The sequence below is a fragment of the Acartia tonsa genome, chromosome 11 (genome assembly GCF_053477335.1).
Source record: "Acartia tonsa isolate MP-2025a chromosome 11, ASM5347733v1, whole genome shotgun sequence".
Taxonomy (NCBI): Eukaryota; Metazoa; Arthropoda; class Copepoda; order Calanoida; family Acartiidae; genus Acartia; species Acartia tonsa.
This window is the reverse complement of record NC_137270.1, coordinates 27,348,553-27,370,194: the sequence shown is the minus strand read 5'-3', so window position 1 is coordinate 27,370,194 and position 21,642 is coordinate 27,348,553. Positions and strand designations below refer to the sequence as shown.

The window sequence follows — 21,642 nt, the reverse complement described above, 5'->3', positions numbered from 1 at the left end:
AGCATTTTATGTACAGGATCTAAATTTAAAAAAAGAATATTGCTAAAATTCTAAAATTGCAAAAAGGAAAATAGTTATTAATCATTGCAACAATAAATTTGATTTTTAGCAGATTGACATGCACCTACATTAAACACGGTGGAATTTTGCATGGAGTTTTAATAAGCAAGTAGCGTCGCTATTACAGGTAAAATTTGGATGGAATATTTACTGAAAATTTCAGCATTTTTTACAGCAGGTAGTAAAACGACAGTATTACATAGAAAAAGGATTAATGAACACAAACAGTCAATTTTCTGAAAAAAACTGTTCTTCTAGCTTTAAAATACAGCCGTTTAAATTAACTCCCAAATAGTCATTTTTGTCAATTCATTACATACACAAAAAATACACATTGCATTAAAGTTTTCTTACTGTGAAAATTAAATTATATTTTTTGCAAAGGGCAAAGTTTTTATATTTATAATGACAAGTTATAACAACTAGAATTAAAACAATTAAGTCAAATGCAGTATTTCTCAAACCATTGCTAAGTTTATATATTTTGAATTAAGGAAATATATTACTAATTTAATGCAGTTTGATTTTAGAAAACCATTTAACATATAATTTTATTTTTTGCTGCTTTTACCTATAAAAATCATTTAATTCCTTTCTACTTTATAAACAACAATAACTTCAGAATAATAAACTTACATGCGTAAACAATATATTTTATCTCATTCATGACCATTATTCTAATGCAGAAAGTAATTTTTTCCAAAGGTGAAATTTTCAATCTTGTAATTTTTTTTTCTTTTTTTTTCAATTATCATATCATTGTTAAAATCATTTGGTAAGCCCGTTAAGAATTTTTTGGCAAAAACTATCCTAAATGTTCCAAATGTTAAGGACTACTCGACTAGAAAATTTATTTGTAACATTTCTTTTTTATAACCTGTGCTACGGAAAAAGATAAATATTTTCAATTTGTATTATCTGTTAACCCAATTATTTTGTCAGATTTGAAAAGATGTCAAAATATATCATTTTTATTATTGTCATGATAAACCAGTCGTTAGGGTGAGTTCTATAACATTTTATTTAACAAGGATAACAAGTTTCAAAGTTAAAAAAGAAAAGAAAAAACACTTTAGATTTCATTTAATATTAACGATTTCAAACTTCTATTTTCAATATTATTCGAGAAATAAATGTTTCTTCTGCTCCCCTATTTTCATCTCAGCTTCATGGACAGACAGACAAGACGAATAATTAAGTGTAATTATCTTACATAGCTTTGATAATACAGATAAATGTTATTGAGCTTTATATAGTAAAATATTTCCAATTAAGTCAAACCTAACTTTGAATATTATTTGTTAGTTATAAATCTAAAATCATAGGTCAAACTAAAAATTACAAATGTTTGCTTAGGATTTATGGTATTCTTATCTCTTTGTCTTGTACCAAAGTTGTTGAACCGATGTGATTCTTCTTTACAGGGTAGCTTCTCATGGAAAGGTCATGGAAAGGAATGGTCCTGGAAAGGTTCATAACTATCTCAGGGGAGGGTATAACTACCCTCCCAAGATAAATCGCCCTTAGAAGAAATTACGCCCCCCCCCCAAAAAAAAAAATATAAATTTTTTAAAACTAAAATTATAAATGGGAGAGTAGTAGTCGACCACCCCCCCCCCCCCCAAGAAATAATTGAGTTATCCAATACATAGCAAATTTGGTTTCAATTCAAAACATTTACATTTAGAGTTACTGTTTATGAAAAAACAAGAAATATTTCTGTTTCATCCTTTAATCAGGTTTTAATTTTTAACACCCTTATTTTTGACAAATTTTTTTTAAATATACAATGTAAACTAGTTTGTAATAAATTAATTATAATCATCTATTAAAGGGAGTGTAAATGTAAAAATTTCTCATCATAATTTCAAATCCTTACATTTTCTAAGCACCTCTCAATAAACTGATCAACCAAAAACGTCCTATTAACAAAAATATCAAGGACTTAAGCCTTAATTTTCGGTATTTTGGGAGGGAAAACTGGAAACACAGGGAAAATCTGAACGTTTTTCTTTATTAAAATGTTTCTGCGGATATTTAACTTGTCATATATAGTTTAAACAATTTACTTAATGTTAAGCTTCTATTTTATGACATAAAATTGTTAATTCATGTTGTAATAACGTAGAAATTAGGTAATAAAGATTTATTTTAAATTCGTATTATTGACAAAAAAAAATACCTCAAAGTCTACAAAGGGTTGAATCTCAGAGGTTATTTGAAATGATAATATCTTTTTTTATTGTGTCTTATTGTGTCGGACAATAAATAACCCACTTAGATTTAGATTACACTTTTACCAGACTGTTTATAAAGAAATATTGCACCTTTATTATTTACAAATTTGTATGGTGGGCGATAGATGGGCCAACTAAAGGTACTTGGATACTTATAAGAAAATCTGTTTTTTGCTTTGTTATTGTATTTGATATAAAATAAAAAATATTGCTTATTTTATCAATTTCTAAGTAACTATACATTGGTTACAGGCAAGGATTGTGTTAAAAGTAGGCTTACCCGTTAGGAAAAATAGAGAACTATATAAAAAAGTTTAGTTTTAGCTATAGAAGGAAAAAAGACAATTAACTGCTCATTTAAATAGTCCGGAAATTTTTTCCCTATTCTTGGACATAGTAAAAATCGGCGGGAAAAGCCGTTTTTTAAGGAAACGAGAGTCCGTTTTGCCCTAACTTTGAGATTATGCGAATGAGATACCGTTTACAGTCCCTTTAATTAATTTTTCCTAATTTTTTATATTTCTAGCACATAATGGGCAAAGGAACTGCAAAACATATTTTAAGCTGTGGCTACAAATGTACACATAATGTTTCTTGCAATGCTTTTCATTTTAATAACACAGGTATATGAATATCAATATTTTTTTATCATAAAAATAACAGTTTTCTTAAATTTTATAGTATAAGATAACATTCTTCAATATTTAAATACATTTTTATGATTCAGAAAAAATGAAGGATCATGGAAAGTAAACGAAGGAGCAGGTTTCATCATATTTTCACAGTAGACTTTCTCCTATTTCTAGCCCAAGTAGGGATCGTTAACCCTACGGGACCAATTTTCTAACCATACGGGCAATAAATAACATTTACCTTACCTAAAATAACCTATCAAAAGCTACTGTAAAAATGTGACAAAACCCGCTACTTTGTTTTCTTTCCATGGTCCAAACCGATTCATAAGGATTTTTTTTTGATGTAGCTATGAACTAAAATGTCTCTTTATAGATCGTGTTTGTAGTTGGGGTAGAATAGAAAGTCTGGAAAATCCAGGTACATTTTAAATTGTTATTATTTTATTTGTAATGAAAGATAAACTCAGTGTTAGCCATGGAACATTTAAAGGTTGCTAGCTGATAGGAGCCTAGGATTTAGGGGAATATTCATACTGCTAGATCCAGGAACCTTTAAATAATCCCAGTAACCAAGAAGCATTCATTACCAGCAATGTTTCACAAAGAACCGCACATGATCCAAAACATTAGGAAATTTGATTTTTTTAAGTAGTAAATAAAACAGATGAGCTGAAAATCTATGTAAAAGTTGATGAGCTAAAAAATATCACAATGAAATGCAAGTATGTATTTTTTCTTCATTTTTATTAGTATTTTTATTGAAAATTAGGGATAATTATTATTTTTCACAACTTTAATCAACTTTTATTCCAATGAAATATAAATTGTTTTTATTTAGTGGTGCTGGTAATTGTTGCAACAGGTTATTTTAATTAATTAGAATTCAACTTCTAACAAAAATGTAGTTAAAAATGTTTACGCTAATATTTTTTACAATTTTGAATAACTTAGAGGGAATGCAAATGAAGGTTGCAGAGAGGGAGAAGGGGATTGTCATGATGACAATGACTGCCAAGGATCACTTGTGTGTGGAAATAAAAACTGTCTCAAGTAGGAAATTTAATAAATTAACATAATTAAGTGGAAAATTAAACAAAGATCATTTCATCCAATAGAAGCAAAGCTATTTGGAATGATAAACTTACAATAAAACATATATAGAGAAAGAGAAAGAAAGTGAGAGAGGAAGGGTAAGATAGAATATAATAAATTATCATAGAATATTTATTTTAGATTTCATAATAAAACAGGTCATTGGGATGAACAAGATGATTGTTGTGAAAGACAATGCAGGTTATAATCGACATTTGTTTTCACAAATTTAAACCCTATTAGTATTACTTCTAACATGAAATGGATACATTAAAAGATTAAGTGTGTATTGAACTATTTTAATTATTTTTTTCTTAATAGACCAGATAATATTTGTGAGGAAGGGCAAGGAAGTTGCAAAGCAAACGATGATTGTTCAGTAAGAATTGATTTTGTAAAATTTCAGAATTGAAATATGCACTTAAAATTGCACTCAATCAATCAAACACAGTTTTCCTTATTTTCTACTTAATTATAAAATTGTTTGAGTACATCAAATAAACATCAAACTTTAGGCAGCTGTAAAATTGATTAGGATTCGCTTTGATAAATTATATTTTAACCACACTTAAATTACAGTTCTTGTATTCAACATATTCATTAAAGTTGATTTACTTCAGGCATCTACTATCTGTGGAGCCCCTGGTTCTTGTCATAATGAGACTATTTTTCCAATGTAAATATGAATTAAATATTTTTCTTAATATGTCTTATTATATTTACCATTAAAATTAGAAACAACATAAAATAAGTTATTGTGTAAAAGTTTAATACACTAATAATAAAAGCAAAAAATTATTAAAATTAATAAAAAAAATGTATTATTCTAGGGAAGATTATTATTTAAATCAGATATTTTATACTTCCAATGAGTCTTGTTGTCACAGACATTGTCATTCAAGGTAATACAGAAAAAAATTGTCAAATATGAGAACCCAATAAAATTTTGTTTCTTTTAGGTATTATAAATGTGGTTACAAAGAAGAAGGGTGTCTGAAAGATTCAGACTGTAAGAGTGGGTATTATTGCAAGTAAATATTTGTATAATTTAATTACTTTTTAGCATAATTATCCACCAAAAAAAAGTTTGATTACAAGCTCAGACTTAGAATAAAACAATAATGTTAAAATGAGAATCAATTGTGTAATAGTAGAACAAAATATTTATTACCATGTATGGATAATACTTGCAAAATTGTTATTTGATTTTTTAGTGACACACCAAACCATTGTAATAAAAATTATTTCAAAGCCAATTGCTTAACTTAAATTAAATAAAATTTGCAAAATATTTTCTTAAAATTACTGAGAAAATAAATCTAGACATGCTGAGCCAAAGAATTACTGTGAAGACAGAGATGAGTGTCAGGATATTGGAAAATATTATTGTGGGTAAAGCTTTTTAATTTTTATATATCTATTTCCTTTTATCCACTTTTACAATATATTTGAATTATTTAGAAGAAATGCATATTGTGAAAACTCAGTTGGCACTTATCACTGTTACTGCAATTCTGGCTACACAGATTTTGTAGAATATGAGGGTTGTTCAGATTATGATGAATGTCTGTATTGTAAGTATACTGTATAAGATATACTATTAGCCTTACCTCTAACCTTCTAAAGGAAAATTGGAGAACTCCTAAACTTTTATGAATAGAAAAATCAAAATTAAATAGCTCTAAAGCAGCTTTGAACCATTACTTAGCTTACTGTACATTAGTTATTTTGATTTTAAAGATTTTGAAAAGAAAAACTAATAAAAAAATTAATATATTTCAAATTTTCAGATTATACCTATTGTGGATATGACAAAACCTGTGTCAACTATGATGGTGGATATCAATGTTTTTGCAAGGCTGGATATGAAATGATTGGTTCTAGGTGTTATGACTTTAATGAATGCACCTATGATAGTAAGTCATTTTTTAAAGAAAATCTAAAATTCCACCAATTTTCATCAAACTTTTCTTATATCATTATATCCTCAAGAAGGAGATTCAGGAACTTTAGACAAATTTCTGTACAGGAGCAATTATATCATGTCCAACAGAAGAACTTCCTGGATGCTTTAACACAGCTGGAAGTTTTATTTGTGCTAGTAAGAAAAAAATTTACATTATATACATATTCCTTATTGATATTTTGATTTTATAATAAAGTGTTCTAATGTGTGAATGAGATAAAAATATAGCCGCATGTTCAGATATTAGATTACTTATTAGTTTTCAAATTTCTAACAGGAGATAAATTTTTCTAAACTAACCTTGATTATGGCGGGTGTCCAACTATTTTAATTTACCTTTATAATATATCCAAGTATTATTAATAGTAATTAAAGAAGAAGTACTAATAATCACATCTTAAAAAAAATATAGAGTGACATAAAATTAAATATCAAAACCTCCTTTAACCCTTACAGATCGGGGGGGGGGGTTATATTGCCCCCCCCCCCTCTAGTTTTTTCAATGTCATTTTTTTGTAGGAAAGATAGAGAGTTGTGACTTCTTGACTTTTTAAGTTCAGTAATTATACGTCGGCAAGAGTTGATCTTATAAGGATATCTGGTCTGTGTCGGTCGTGGCGTTTGGTCAAAGTCGGTTAGGTGGCACCAAATTTAGAAAAAATTCTAAATAAATCTGAATTTCTTCATTATGACTTTTGTGTATAAGATAGAGACCTAAAATTTTTTTTGGTGAATACTGGGATATCAATGAACATCTGAGAATAGTTGTGTTATGACCCTTTGACTGCTTCTTGACCGATTTTATTACCGATTTTATGTCCTGCTTTTAATATGGACTTGTATCATGTATATTACCCCGTCCCGGATTTGAAAAATGTTGTTAAAATTTTTGCCCCCAGCCAAAATATGGTTGATTTATGCATAAAAATGACCCATGCAAAATATTTTTTCTGTAGTGCAAAAATCGTGACGGTACAAGCACTGCAAAGTTTTTAAAATCTGCAAAAAACCCTGTTTTTATGGCTTTTTTGGGGCTTTTGTACCATCCCAATTTTAAAGATTTTTACAAAATTTCAATTCAAGTGTGTTGATATATACCTGAAATTTACCAAAAAAAATGGGGGCAGTCTCAATTATAACATTTGAAGGTGTAGCAAGTAATCTTCCAAATACAAAATTGTCAAATTGCATACATATATAATAGGGTTGGGCCGGATACTTTTTTGGACGGATACTGGATATCTGGCTAATTTATAATGCCGGATATCCGGCATCTGGCCAGATATCTAGCAAATATCCGGTAATTTGGCCGGATATCTGGTTATTCGGCCGGATATCCGGTATCCGGCCAAAAAAGTATCCCGCCAAAAAAGTATCCGGCCTACCTCTATTATATAAGTATGAAATTTGTTTGATACACAAAACTATCCCTTCTGTAGATTAAACTTAGTGGTTGAAACGTTTATAAACTTAACTTAATAAACCAACCAATCAAAGTTCAATAAAATTCGCAAAAGTTGTTAACCTAATGAATTAGAAACACCATTATAAAACTTTGGGGACAAGTGAAATAAACAGTCCAATTTCCCCTCCCTCTCTGAATTATACCAGAGTATACCAAAAGTCTAATAATAACTAGGGAGGCAGAGCACAATAGGCTGTTAATTATACTAGTCCCCGAAGCTTAAAAAACTTTTTCATTTGTTTGCTCAACAACTTTTTAGATTGTTAGAAATTTTAATTCGTTTAATAAGACGGTCTAACCACCTATTGTAATCAACAGAAAGGGTAAGTTTGTGTATTAGCATGGGGTATTTATCAGCCATTGTCTTCTCTATCTAGATCCCTGTACTCAAAGTTATTCAAAGTTATTCAAGAATCTAAAGGGATAAGACAATGTCTAATAAATTGATGTACATCCCCAATAATGATGCAAAAAATTATCCCTTCTGTAGATTAAAACTAGAAGTTGAAACTTTTAAACACTCAACTTAATAAATCAACCAAATAAAATTTACTGAATTTCCCCAATGTTTTAACCCAAATGTAAGAAAACACCATTATAACACTTTGGAAACTAATTTAATAAACAGCTCAATGTCCCCTCTCTCCCTGAACTATACAAGAGTGTATCACAAGTCTAATAATAACTAGGGAGGGAGGGGACATTGGGCTGTTTAATACACTAGTCCCGGAAGATATATAATAACATTTTTTTTATTTCTTGGCTCAACAACTTTGGTGACTTTTATTGAATTTTAATTGGTTGGTTCATTAGGTTTAGTGATCAAACGTTTCAACCATTATGTAATCAACAAAAAAGGGTCAGATTGTGTATCATCATGGGATATACAAATAAATTTATCAGCCATTGTCTTATCCCTCTAGATCCCTGTACCCAAAGTCTAATAATAACACTTTCATTTTTATTACATAACAAGAAATAACATGTTACTGAGGGATCTAATGGATGAGACTATGGCTAATGAATGGATGTACATCCCCATTAATAATACACAAAATTAACCCTTCTGTAGATTAAAATTAGTGGTAGAAACGATTGAACACTCAAATTAATTGAAAGTCCCCAAAGTTATTAAGTCAACGAATAAGAAAAGGTTATTTTCAAACTTTTGGGACTAGTGTATTAAACGGCCTATTTAGTCCCATCTATTTCTGATACTTATTAAATGCAAATCTTTTCTATAATATGAGTGTGAACGAACTCCGTAAAGGTTAGCTCTTTTATTTAATCTAAGCAAGTTGAAATTTTTTGATTGAAAACTTTGGTTGATGATTCCTGTAACAATAAGGGTTTAGAAAGTGTAGCAACTCTGCAATCGGTACTTCTGCTTTATAGCTTTCGTTTTTGATATATTGAAGACGTAAGTTTAATGGAAATTATTGCCAGTTTCTCAAGTGCCAAGTCGAGCACATACCTCCCCTCCCCCCATCTCCCGACCTTGAAAAAAGGGACCCTTGCAAGTTAATATATGGAGGGAGCGGTTATCAGGGATCAAAAGACACTTTGAGGGAAAGCACCGAACATCTTTTATAAGCTAAGACAGTTCTTTCCATTAGGTCAGTACAAAATTAACAGAGATAAACAATGAATAATGACACATAAAAAGATAATGTTAAAAATTATCTAAGTTTCACAAGAAGAGCTTCTCCATAGTACTTTCTAGCGGTAACGCTTCTAAAGGACTCTTGGGCACCTTAGAGAAGGGTCGATCCTCTAATTTTATCTAAGTGGTAATAACTGAAACATTCCCTTGATCTATCAGAAACTTTACTGTAAAGAAGAAACAATTGCATACATATATAATAGGGTTGGGCCGATACTTTTTTGGCTGGATACCGGATATCCGGTTGATTTCTAATGACAGATAATCGTTAAATGGCAAATTACCGGATATCTGGCCGAATAAAAGAACATCGGCCGAATAACTGGATAACTGGCCGGATTACCGGATATCCGGCCAAATAACCGGATATCCGGCCAAATAACCGAATATCCGGCCAAATAACATATATTTGCCGGATATCCAGCATTGTAAATCAGCCAGATATCCAGTATCTGTCAAAAAAAGTATCCGGCCCAATCCTATTATATATGTATGCAATTTGACAATTTTGTATTTGGAAGATTACTTGCTACACCTTCATATGTTATAATTGAGACTGCCCCCATTTTTTTTGGTAAATTTCAGGTATATATCAACACACTTGAATTGAAATTTTGTAAAAATCTTTAAAATTGGGATGGTACAAAAGCCCCAAAAAAGCCATAAAAACAGGGTTTTTTGCAGATTTCAAAAACTTTGCAGTGCTTGTACCGTCGCAATTTTTGCATTACAGAAAAAATATTTTGCATGGGTCATTTCTATGCATAAACCAACCATATTTTGGCTGGGGGCAAAAATTTTAACAACATTTTTCAAATCCGGGACGGGGTAATGTATATCGTGGCTTCTATTACAGCTACTGACCTAAAAAAATTTGTGGTACATCCTTGAGCAATAATAGACTTCCATGAGTAGTAAGATCATGACCGTTTGACCACTCCTTGACCGATTTTGACCGATTTTCTATTTCCTACCTGTAATTTTGCCGTTTGTAAGCTGCCAGCCGCCGAATTTCAAAACAGCTATAGACCAACCAAATTTTTTATGTAGTCTTTTATTGTGATCAAAAACAGATAAAAATATTAATTGGCGCCGTCAACCGCCGTTTTACCGTTGTAACCGCCGAAATGACGGTTTCTGTTATTTGCCGTTTTTCGGCGATGGTCAGAAAAAATAATTTTTTGGTTATAAAAAATAAAAGTTCCACCTAAAATTTGGTGCTTTAAATTGGCTTTAAATTGGCCGCTCTATAGCTGTTTTAATATTTAGCGGCTGGCCGCTAAAAAGCGGCTAAGGAGCGGTCTGACCGCTATGACTAGAAAAAGTAATTTTCTCTAAATATACACATGAACCACCAGAAATTTTTTTTTTATGTCTCTAACTGTAACAGGAGCCGATATAGAGGGGGGGGGGGTCAAATTAGCCCCCCCCCCCTTCCCGATCTATTAAGGTGGGAATTATTGGGGCCCGATCTGTAAGGGTTAAAAAAATATGAATAAAAATGTAAAACATGTATACAATTTTTCAATAACTTAAATCTTTTATTAAGAGCCCCTTCAATTGTTTTACAATGGCGAGCCTGATGTTGATAATATCTATGAAGACTATGGCAGTATTGGTATTTGGAATTATGAAGAAAGAAAATATTATGCCATCTGTGATTACATGTGGTCAGGGTAGGTTCAATTAAAGAATAAATTTTCAAGTCCAAATATATAATGGTGTAAATATTTTTGAAAATAAAAAAATTATTTTCTTTTTGATTTAATTTTTTAGCAATGATGCCAGGGTAATGTGTAAAATGTTGGGCTACACAAGCGGTTCTGCTTATACGTAAGTTTTATAAATCATGTCTAATGTATAATTATATGATTTTTATCATTTTCAAAAACCATACAATTCAAACAAATTGAGATATATCTAATATGCATATTTAGTGGTTTCACATCTGTAAGTGGATATGAATACAGATTGGGAGGTTTTTACTGTAATTGTAAGTACAATTTTTTTTTAATTAAATACTTTCAATGCAAACACTTTGTTATATTTTCTTTCTTTTGATTTTAGCTTATGAGGAAACAATTTATGACTGTGTTCATGATGATGGAAGCTTTTGCACTTCCAATTATGATGGTAAATGACTTTAGATATTTTCAAATCATAATTTCAAAACTAAATAAATTTTAAATATTTTTTTAGCTGCTGGTGTGCAATGCTATTGAAAACAAAATTCTACAAAACAACTCCTTTGAGTTAATATATATCATGAATCATTTATGACATGTCCATGATTTGGTCAACAATTTTTGTATCAAAAATATGTGTTGTGTAAAAACTGAACGAAATATATTATATTTTTGGACATTTGATTTAGTGCTAATTTTATGATTAACTTTGTTTTGTTTTTTTGCTTGATTTATACAAAGAACTCTGTCCAATATCAACGTTAAAAGTAAATTAATTGCCACAAATAACTCAACAGACTCATACTATGTATTGTGTGTAAGATATTAACAACGATGACAACATCCATAAGTAGCAAAGCTCAAAAATTATGAATGGATATCGGGAAAAAATTACTATAAAGCAGTGTCATACAATAAACATTAATCTTGATAAATAGGGAAATCATCAAACCTTTAAAATCACGCAACCTTATAATCATGCAAACTTGATAATCTAGGAATCGATCTAGCACTGCAATTAATAGACAAATCTTAATGAAACTTGATGCCAACATGTAGAACATGAGCATATTCAATCCCTGAAAATTTCAGCCGTCAATCCTGAATAGGAATCGAGAAAACCATGAAAACCTAAAAATCTAGAAATCTAGGAACCAAACTTGGGGAAAAAAGTAGAATATAAAACTAATTATTCCCTGAAAATTTCAGCCCTGTATCTTTCAGTGTCATTTCAAAAATTAGGGAGGTAGAGAGGTTCTATGCTAAACAAGGACTTTGAGAGAAAACATTCACTCATAAGGTAACCACAGGTATAAACAGTACTTTAATTAACCTAGCGCTAACCTTAAGAAATAGACCCAAATAAAATGGGGATGGCTCTATACAAAACAAGGAACTTTGAGGGAAAACATATACTAACCACTGCCCCTGTGGTACCCTAACCCTCCGAGGCTACCAAGTATTATATTCAATCTAACCTAACCTGGCCTAAAGTATTATTTAATGGGAAAGGTTTTAGGCTAAACAATGAACTTTGAGGGAAAACATATACTCATAAGGTGACCACAGGTGAGAAAAGTTTTTTTCCCGAGAGGACCTGCAGAGGACCTAGCTATGCATGGACTATATCTGCGGTGCCCTAACCCTGTGAGGCAAACAAGTACTCTATTTAACCTTACCAAACCTGACCTAAGTAACATTCCAAAGAAAAGTGGGGAGGTTTTAGGCTATAGAAGGCACTTTAAGTGTAAAGAATCTGTCTATAAATTGACCACAGATGTCAATCCAATCTTATACAATACGCAGCTACCGTAGAGTCAACAGTTGAACCATCTTATTTATTTCAATTTGCGGCTTGGGTTATATACTAATGCACAATATCAAAAGGAAGACATTGTAACAAAAAGACAAATAAGACCATGGTGTTAATGGGTAATCATATTATTAATTAATGAATATAGTAAAAAGGTATTGCTATAAATTTCCGAAAATGACCTGAGCAACTACATTTTTGTATTTGCAATAATTCTATATAAAGGATACACAATTCATTCAAATATAAATAAAGATTAAGAATAATAGCTAGCAAAGTTACAATATTGACAGTAAACTTTATTATAACCTACTAATTTCATTTAAAATAAAACTGAAATTTTTTAAGTTTAGAAATTTAAAAAAAAAATTTAAATCTGCCCAAAGGCAATGCACAGCATTGATAAAAAAGAAACCTTTATTGTTGAAGACATGAAATTTAAATTAACATATATTTACATACTTTAAGATTTATGCTAAAGGCCATTAAAAACGAAAGCCTCTGGTTAGTAGTACCACTGATTTTATAACTTATGAATTAATTTTGTGACAATTGTATGTTGAACTTAGTATTAAATTCTCAGTACATGGTAAACAATGTGTCAGAAATGGATAATGTATTGCCTTCTTTTCTTGACCATTCTTACTTCACAAAGTTTTGGGTAATACATCCCAAATTTATATATATTTCTGTTAACACTTTTACTTTTGGGTTATACAAGTTTTGGTCGAATGCTTTTATACAATTTAAGGAAAGTTTTTAAAAATATCTACACTTTTTCAATCTTTAACAATATAACTTTTTTTCTGAAAAAGGAAAAAAGTACATATAACAGTACATACATGACAAATATTTCTGGAAACAACTGAAAAACTTTTTCTAATTAAAAGGAATATTGGAATACAAGACTAATTAGGTTTCTAAACTTTTAAACATTTTAAAGTTTTCTTTGCAAATCAGATTTTTTACTATTATTTTTAAAATATTACAAGCATATTTAATTTTGTTTCAATTTAAACAATAACAAATTTTAGGAACGAAGTATTTCAGAAAACAAGAAATATTACTGCAACAAATTTTCACAAGGTTACGTTACAATTCTTAAACAATGATTTACTAACTTTACAAAAATAATTATTTAAAGATAACAGTTCTAATTGAATAGTATGTGATATCTAACAGAACTGCAAGGAGCATCTTCCATTGTGGAACACATTGTACTAATGTTACACTCTGTAATGCATTTCATTTCAATAAAACAGGTAAGATAAAAAAAATTTCAAATATGCTAAAACTTGAGACAAAAATATTTAGATCATGCTTGTAAACTGGGAAGAATAATCAAGCTAGAAACACCAGGTAAAAATCACTTTTTAAAAGTGTAAGAAACTATGATATTATGATACTATGATAAAAGCGTTTTACATATCTGTAACAATATCAATTTTTAGTTTCTGATCAGCTGAAAATCTATGTAAGAGTTAATAATTTGACAAACATTTGGATGAACTGTAGGTAAGAATTATTTACATTTTATATAAAAAAGAATATATCAATAATATCAGATGCTACTATTATACTAAATACATAATATATTTGTTTATATTTCAGTGGTACTAATTCTTGTTGTAACAAGTAAGTTGTTGTTTAGCTTTATAACTAGCGGCTACGCCCCTAGAGGCATCTAGGGGCACTTGAGGAGGGGAGAGTCGAATTTGATAACCCAATTTATTATTTTAGATTTTAAAAGAAAAAGTAAAAAAGTGTTTTTTTGGGAGGGGTAATTTTTTTCTAGGGGCAATTTCTCTTAGGAGGGTGGTTAAGGAGAACCCGATCGGTTTAGCGGTTTGCGAGAGCCTTCAATACAAACACACAGACAAACATCCTGTTACTTTAGTATAAGGATATAAAAAAAAGGATTGCATTCATCATTTTTGTTGCATATTATATTAACCCCTAACAGTCGGGCCCCTTGCCGCACCTTAATCGGTCGGGGAGGGGAGGGGCGTCCCCCATTATCTCAGTTCCTATTAGAGCTAGAGGGCTAAAAATGTTTGAGCAAGGCCCCTGTTTGATAAAGAATTTCCGACCTAAAGTAAGTCAAAGTCAATTTTCGTTTCCTTAACCTTTTTATTTAACAACCTTTGTTTTTAAGTCCTTTTTAACTTACAAATTCCAAACGGCTGTAATTTTCTTATTTTTAAAGCTAGAAGAACAATTGTTTTGCAGAAAATGTTTATCTTTATATAAATTTTATATCAGAAATATCAAAATCTAAATTTCAGCGGCCGCAGCTGTACTTGGCAGCTGCCAGCCGCCCATAGAATAAGGAGGAATAGAAATGAAAACCTCAAATATTTTAGGGAATATTGAAGAAAAGTTGCGCTTGCGCAATAAAAACATAATATGAAACTTGAATGGTACACATGTCAAGTTGGGACAAAACTGAAATAATATCTTTTTAATGAAAATATATCGAAAAGTATTAGATTTTTCCTCTAACTTTATGTCTCTTCTGCATAGAAATTAAATTTATGTTTATCTAATATTGTTTACATTTCACCACTGTCAATGTACTTTATGACGCAACTTGCGTAATCACTCGATTACGAAATGTAAACGTAACTTGCGTATAACTCAACAATTAATAAAATAATTTATGATAATAATTGAAATTAAAATACTTAAAAATATATAATTGAATATAAACATCTTTTACTCTCAGACCTTGAAAGAATTAAAAATCAGCTGCTAAGGATTTTTTGTAAACAAATTCATGCGCAACCCTAATACAAATGCCATGATCATTATTTCTTAACCAAATATTTTTAAAGTCATTTTTTTTACTAAATTCATGTTGAAATGAATTTTTGTTTAAAGTTTTGCTCATACTATAAGGTTTTAATCCATTGTGAATAGGACAAATATGGCTGGACGATTGGCTGTATGGCTTTTAGTATACTATTAAAAAGGGCATTTATTTTTCATATCATTTCCTTATAATATCTGAAATCATGTGATTTTACTACAAGCCTTGTAGCCATTTAGGGCTTTCAAAAGTTCCAATTTTATTTCAGGCTAGCCAGGCAGAATCTTCTACCTGGATTCTATTCTATACTTTATCTTCTTTGCAGCCGCCGCAGTCGGCGGTTGGCGGGAAAATAGCGGCTGATCTTTATGAAATTTTAATACATTATGAGACATGTAAGAAAAGCTAAAATTCAAAATTTGCGGCCACAGGAGCCTTTTAAAGATTCTGGAGACCTTGAGGATCAGGACCTGCAGGATCATACCTAGAATCTGAAATTGACTTGAACAACTGTATTTCAGATACTACTAGAGGATATTTTAGTATTTTGGTAAGATAAAATGCTTTGTTTAAGTCAAAAAATATTTTTTGCTCTTTACCTGGATAACCCTGCCAGGTTTGATGGCATCCTGTGCCCGCCAGGATGGAGATATCCAAAAAATTCCAACTTTTAGTTATGTGTCATACCCATACTTAAAAAGTCACGCAGTTTGGGCTCTTTTCTTTGCACAAAGAAAATGAGATAGAAAAAACTGAACCGTTAAGGGTTAATATTTATAAATAGTCATTCATTATTTCCTGAATTTTTAAAGACAATTTGCTGGGTTTGGTTGTCATGAATTTGAAGGAGATTGTGATAATGATAATGATTGTTATGGAAACCTTGTTTGTGGAAAAAATAACTGCCTAAAGTAAGCTAAAAAATATTTCTAACTCATTTTTCCCTTAAAACATCAAAAAGTATATTATAAAGTTTTTAGCACTATGATTTTGTTAAATTGTTTTATAAAAGTAAACTTCAGATTATCCTCAATCAAATTATTTAAGTTCCACAATTTTGTTAGTTATCATTCTGCTGGAGGCCATTGGGATGCTGATGATGATTGTTGTGAAAGGGTTTGCCGGTATTAATCTAGTTTCATCATAATTAAGCTATTTTCATCTTTGAATAGTTTTAACATTATGTTACCTTTGATCTTAATGGTCATTATTTGAAGTTCATTTTAGATCTGATAATATATGCCAAGAAGGACAGGGTACATGCAGATATGATACAGATTGTTCAGTAAGTGAATCAAATAATTTATAATGTTGAGTAGCCTTATGGAAATGAAAACTATTTACTTTTTGCAGCCTTCAACAAAATGTGGATTTGCAACATGTACAAACTCTACTTTTTTCCCTACGTAAGTAAATAACATTTAAATGATAGAATTTTCATATTCAATATTAAGATAGTTTAATTTTTTAAGGTTTTTGTATCCAATGAACTATAGATACTTTGGTATTAATGATTCATGTTGCTACAGACCATGTGATAGAAGGTTAATGTACTTTAAATCATAAATTTAGCTTGGTCACAGAACATGTTATTCAAATCATCTATCTTACATTTGGTGTCTTGTTTAGAAGGAATGCACTATGTGATTATCTGGATGAGGGTTGCTATTATGATTCTGACTGCAAAAGTGGGTACTACTGCAAGTAAGAAACATAAACAAATATTCTGAGAATCATTTTAAAATTGTATAACATTAAAGTTTAAAAAGATAACGCCCAATAAAAGTTATTTATTGCCTAGTATTATAGATTTTTTGTGGATAGTAAAACTCAAAATGATAAGATAAATTTCAGTTTTGCTTCCCCCCTAGGTGCAAAGCTTACAAAACTGGTATTAATATAAGGATTTTTTATTATTTGTAGAAAATTATCTGTAATACGATATAATACATGATTTTCAGTTTGGCTTAAATACGTTTTAATCCAGCAGATATTAAACGGTTTTGAACCCATACTGGAAAGCTTATATATCTGGTTAGGTGGACAGACAAAAAGAATTATTGTGAAGATATGGATGAATGTCAAACTTCATCAGGAAGATCTTATTGTGGGTGAGCTTTAATTTATACATCAGAAGCTTTATCTTCAAGTTATAAATGCAAATTCTAAAAGCTTATTACTCTCTCTATGCATGTACATTATTCCCTATAAAAAACCAGCAGCAGTTTGTTGATGCAATTACATAGTGCAGTACATAGTATTAACTACAAACTATTAAATTGCTTCATTGACTAATGATTATGTAAAAATATGATCTAAATATAAATTTCCATGCTTGACTTTTTGTCAGCAACACAATAATTTTATAATTATCATTAGGCTAAATACAAATTGTATAAACACAGTTGGATCCTTTGAATGTACATGCAAAAGTGGTTTCACAAATTGGTATTCTTACGAAGGGTGTAAAGACTATGATGAATGTAGATATTGTAAGTATTAATTAAAAGAGTTTAGAAATATCATAAAAATTTATTAATATGAATAAAATTATCTATTTAAAAATATATAATTAAAACTATTTTTAGACTATAATTACTGTGGATATTCATCACAGTGTGTCAATATGGACGGAAGTAATTTTTAAAAAAATTCACTGTAATCTTAATAAAAAAGAGGCCGAGGGGTATTTTTCTGTATGCCTTACTCTTCAGTAACTGTTGTGTTCTAACCCTACTTGGCTACCAATACTCAATTTAACCTAACCAAATCTAAAGTGAAACATTAACACATGAAAAAAATATTCTCCCAGAATCAGGGTTCGGCAGCCGCGACTTAGCAACTGGGCATCACCTTTAAGCCCGTTTAGATGCCTTGAAAAAAAAATGTAAAAGAGGGATTGCCATATTTTGGCAAGGTCTAGACTTGCAGGTGATTTTTAAAATTTAAAGTGTTGATTTCACTGAAGCTTACAGGTGTCTAAAGCGTGGCTGCCGAGCGCCCAATATTATCAATTTATTCAATGAATGGGGGTTCTGAACCAACTATTGATTATTAAGGGTGTATCTCATCAACAGGGGCGTCCAAGCTTTTTTTGGGGGGGGTGGTAAAATTTTTTTTAGGGGAAGGGGTAATTCGTTTTTTTGGAGGGTTAAATACCCCCTCCTAAGTGGTTGGAGGTGCCTACGGCACCCCAGGGTAGGAGTAAATTTTAAATAGGGGGGTTAAATGAAAAAAACTTTGGAGGCGCCTACGGCACTCCCATATTCGTTTGGGGGGGGGGGGGGTAATCCCTTTCTTGGACGCTTATGCTCATCAATGCTATAGTCAATGCATTAAATAATTTTAGGTTATCAGTGTGTATGTCCTATTGGGTTTAACAAAACAGTAGATCAACAAGGAGACTCAAAATGTGTAGATATTAATGAATGTTCCTTTGAAAGTAAGAATTTCTACTATATCTTATCAGATAAACATGATAAAAGACAAAATTGAAATAATGTGCATTTTTTCAGATGCTTGTCCCACTGCAGAAAAACCCATTTGCTGGAACACAGAGGGATCATATACATGCTATAGTAAATCTACTTTTACATAATCTTCTCTTATCTTACCCTTGAACAAAAATTTTTTACATTGATAACATTGATAACCCCATTATTTTTTTTGTTAAAATAAGAAATGAAAAAAAAATAAGGGGTCACAGGTTACTTTCTTTCCTATGCATAAACCCTGCAAGTGTATAACTACAGTGCCCTAACACTACAAGGCTTGGTAACCAATATAACCTAACCTGGCTTAAAGTTATAAAAAAAAGAACAGAGGAGAAAACTAAATTTTACCCTTATTTTGAAATAAGTCGTTAGGGTTATCAGTGCACACCAGGCAGAACCTGAAATTTTCATATGTAGCACAGCCAACGTCATTTTTACTTCCTTAATCTCTTTATTTATCAACCTTTGCTTCTAGGTCCTGTCTTTACATAAAACCTTAAATGAACATCAACTTTTTTGTTCACTTTGTAAATTCCAAGAATATTGTTTTACGTTAATATTTTATAGGATAGAAAATAATATATAAATATAAAAATTTGACTTCCATAAAAATGTAACTTATTTAAAAGATAAATATATACTACATGAATATAATATTCAAGTTGTTTTATATTTTTTAGATAAAACTTTCATATTATACTGGGGTGAACCATATAACATAAAGAAATATGGAAGTGTTGGTTTATGGAATTCTGAAAGGCAGATTTACCAAGGACTTTGTGCTGCTGGATGGGGACCGTAAGTTATAATAAAAGCCTTCAACATTGTATAATTAAACTTTTTTTATTTCCCTTATGGTTTTGATTTTTTATATGGATATTAAAATTAATATTTATATAGTTTTGCATTTGAGAAATATTCAACAAATTAAAACATATAAACCATTTCTTTTCTAGTTGGCTTTATGAAATCATATGAAAATCCTGTAAACTTTTTAATTAGGGAATCAGCAAATGTTATGTGTAAATCAATTGGTTATGTAAGAGGTAAATTAAAGAGGTAAATTTTAATTTCAAATTAACACATGGAATGTTGAATTTTCATAAGGTTGGAACTTAATATAATTTTTTAGATCTAAATTTTTTAGAGAAACACAATTTGGGTCGGGAGATTAAATTTCCTTAAGTATTCCTTAAATAGAGATTAACTACCATCCCTCAAAGTAGATGTAAACCTGTAGACAGAAATTTGATCAGCAATGGGTTAGCAAAATCTTTAGAGGCAATATAGCCAAACTTTTTAGATTAGATTTAACATTCTTGGGTGTTGAGCAACACTTAGTTTGAGAATTTTACACCTAAATAAAAAGTCAAATATAACTAATATAATTATTCAATATGAAATTTTAGAATAATCTTACCAAATGATAGGAAGTATGCAGTAATGTGTATTCATACATTGGTTTCATACATGCCATATAAGTATGGCATAGATAAAGTAAAGAACACATTTGAAAGTAAAAAGTAATTGGAAAATAGAATTGGAAAAGAAAGGATATTGATTAGGACATGCCAGCCTCACACTGTTATTGCAATAATTTTAACTTTTTGAAACATTTAGTGGTTCTTACTATTACTATGGAGGAGTACGTGGAACTGACTTTTATGGAAGTAATGTTGTTTGTACAGGTTAAATTTTAGTATAAGATATTTACAATTATATATGCTGAAATTAAATGATTTGTATGTTAGTAACTTTTATTCTACAAGGTTCATATCATTAAATAAAAGATTCTCTAAATACACAATAATTCTAGTACATGTCTGTCTGTCTAGGTAATGAGACAAGTATACTTGATTGTCCAATGACTCAACCAGCAGATCCACAAACTTGTAAATATGATTATAACAGTAAGTAAATAATAATCTCATTTTATAAAAGATAGGCATATTATTTTTGATGACTTCTAATTTTGTAATATTATATTTTTTAGCTGCTGGTGTCTACTGTTACGAATATGATTAACAAGAAAAATAATCAAGATTAATAATAAACAATGTTTAATACTGCACGTTGGCTATTATGCATAAATTTGATTTTTACATATCTTGAAATATATCATCATATAAGTGTTTTTTTAATATTATATTGCTGTAATTTACCCTTATTACTAATAATACAAAGTAGAACGATGTCTGTCTGTTCATCTGTATGTCTGTCCGTCTGAAGCTTAATATCTTAGTAACCACTGAACCAATTGGGCTCTACTCTTCAGGGAATATACCACCCTCCAACCCCCCCAAAAAATAAAAAATAAAGAATCCCTCCCCCTCAAAAAAATCCCCCCCACAAATAATTTTTTATTTTTTCTTTTTAAATCTAAAATACAAAAAAATTAGGCTAGGGGCGAAGCTGCTAGTTAAATTAAAAAATTACTGAATTACTCTTTCCCCTTACATGCATAAAAATATATTTCATATTTTTTAACAAATTATGACAGCCAGGAAAAGCTCTACTTACCAATTTTTTTGTTACTAAATCTTTGTAAGTTTTTTATTCCTTTTAAAACTTTTCATGATTTTAAAAAAGTTTATGGAAAACACAGGTTTTAAGCACTTATTACTGTATAATGCAAAGACAATCATAAATAATCATTAAATGTCTGAATAGATAATACATTGATTAATTTAAATAAAAAAGACATCATTACAAAGAATATAACA

The 21,642-nt window shown here is 30.1% G+C and overlaps 1 protein-coding gene across 1 annotated transcript; it reads left to right on the top strand.

Moving 5' to 3' along the window:
- The first annotated feature begins 1,006 nt into the window (after positions 1 to 1,006).
- On the top strand, positions 1,007 to 21,065 carry LOC145331218 (uncharacterized). Its single transcript, XM_080175834.1, has 42 exons — positions 1,007 to 1,062; positions 1,748 to 1,799; positions 2,824 to 2,920; positions 3,306 to 3,350; positions 3,582 to 3,654; positions 3,771 to 3,794; positions 3,884 to 3,982; positions 4,166 to 4,225; positions 4,346 to 4,403; positions 4,645 to 4,700; positions 4,855 to 4,926; positions 4,984 to 5,055; positions 5,348 to 5,416; positions 5,486 to 5,598; positions 5,815 to 5,940; positions 6,054 to 6,125; positions 10,668 to 10,794; positions 10,895 to 10,951; positions 11,056 to 11,111; positions 11,186 to 11,251; positions 11,318 to 11,339; positions 13,651 to 13,702; positions 13,782 to 13,878; positions 13,931 to 13,975; positions 14,068 to 14,131; positions 14,228 to 14,251; positions 16,238 to 16,336; positions 16,490 to 16,549; positions 16,653 to 16,710; positions 16,779 to 16,831; positions 16,898 to 16,969; positions 17,055 to 17,129; positions 17,465 to 17,536; positions 17,805 to 17,917; positions 18,014 to 18,061; positions 18,775 to 18,867; positions 18,941 to 19,003; positions 19,600 to 19,717; positions 19,922 to 19,978; positions 20,540 to 20,607; positions 20,755 to 20,829; positions 20,913 to 21,065. Exons 1-42 carry the CDS (start codon positions 1,013 to 1,015, stop codon positions 20,942 to 20,944), a joined length of 2,904 nt encoding a protein of 967 aa, XP_080031960.1. The 5' UTR covers positions 1,007 to 1,012; the 3' UTR covers positions 20,945 to 21,065.
- The last annotated feature ends 577 nt before the right edge of the window (positions 21,066 to 21,642 follow it).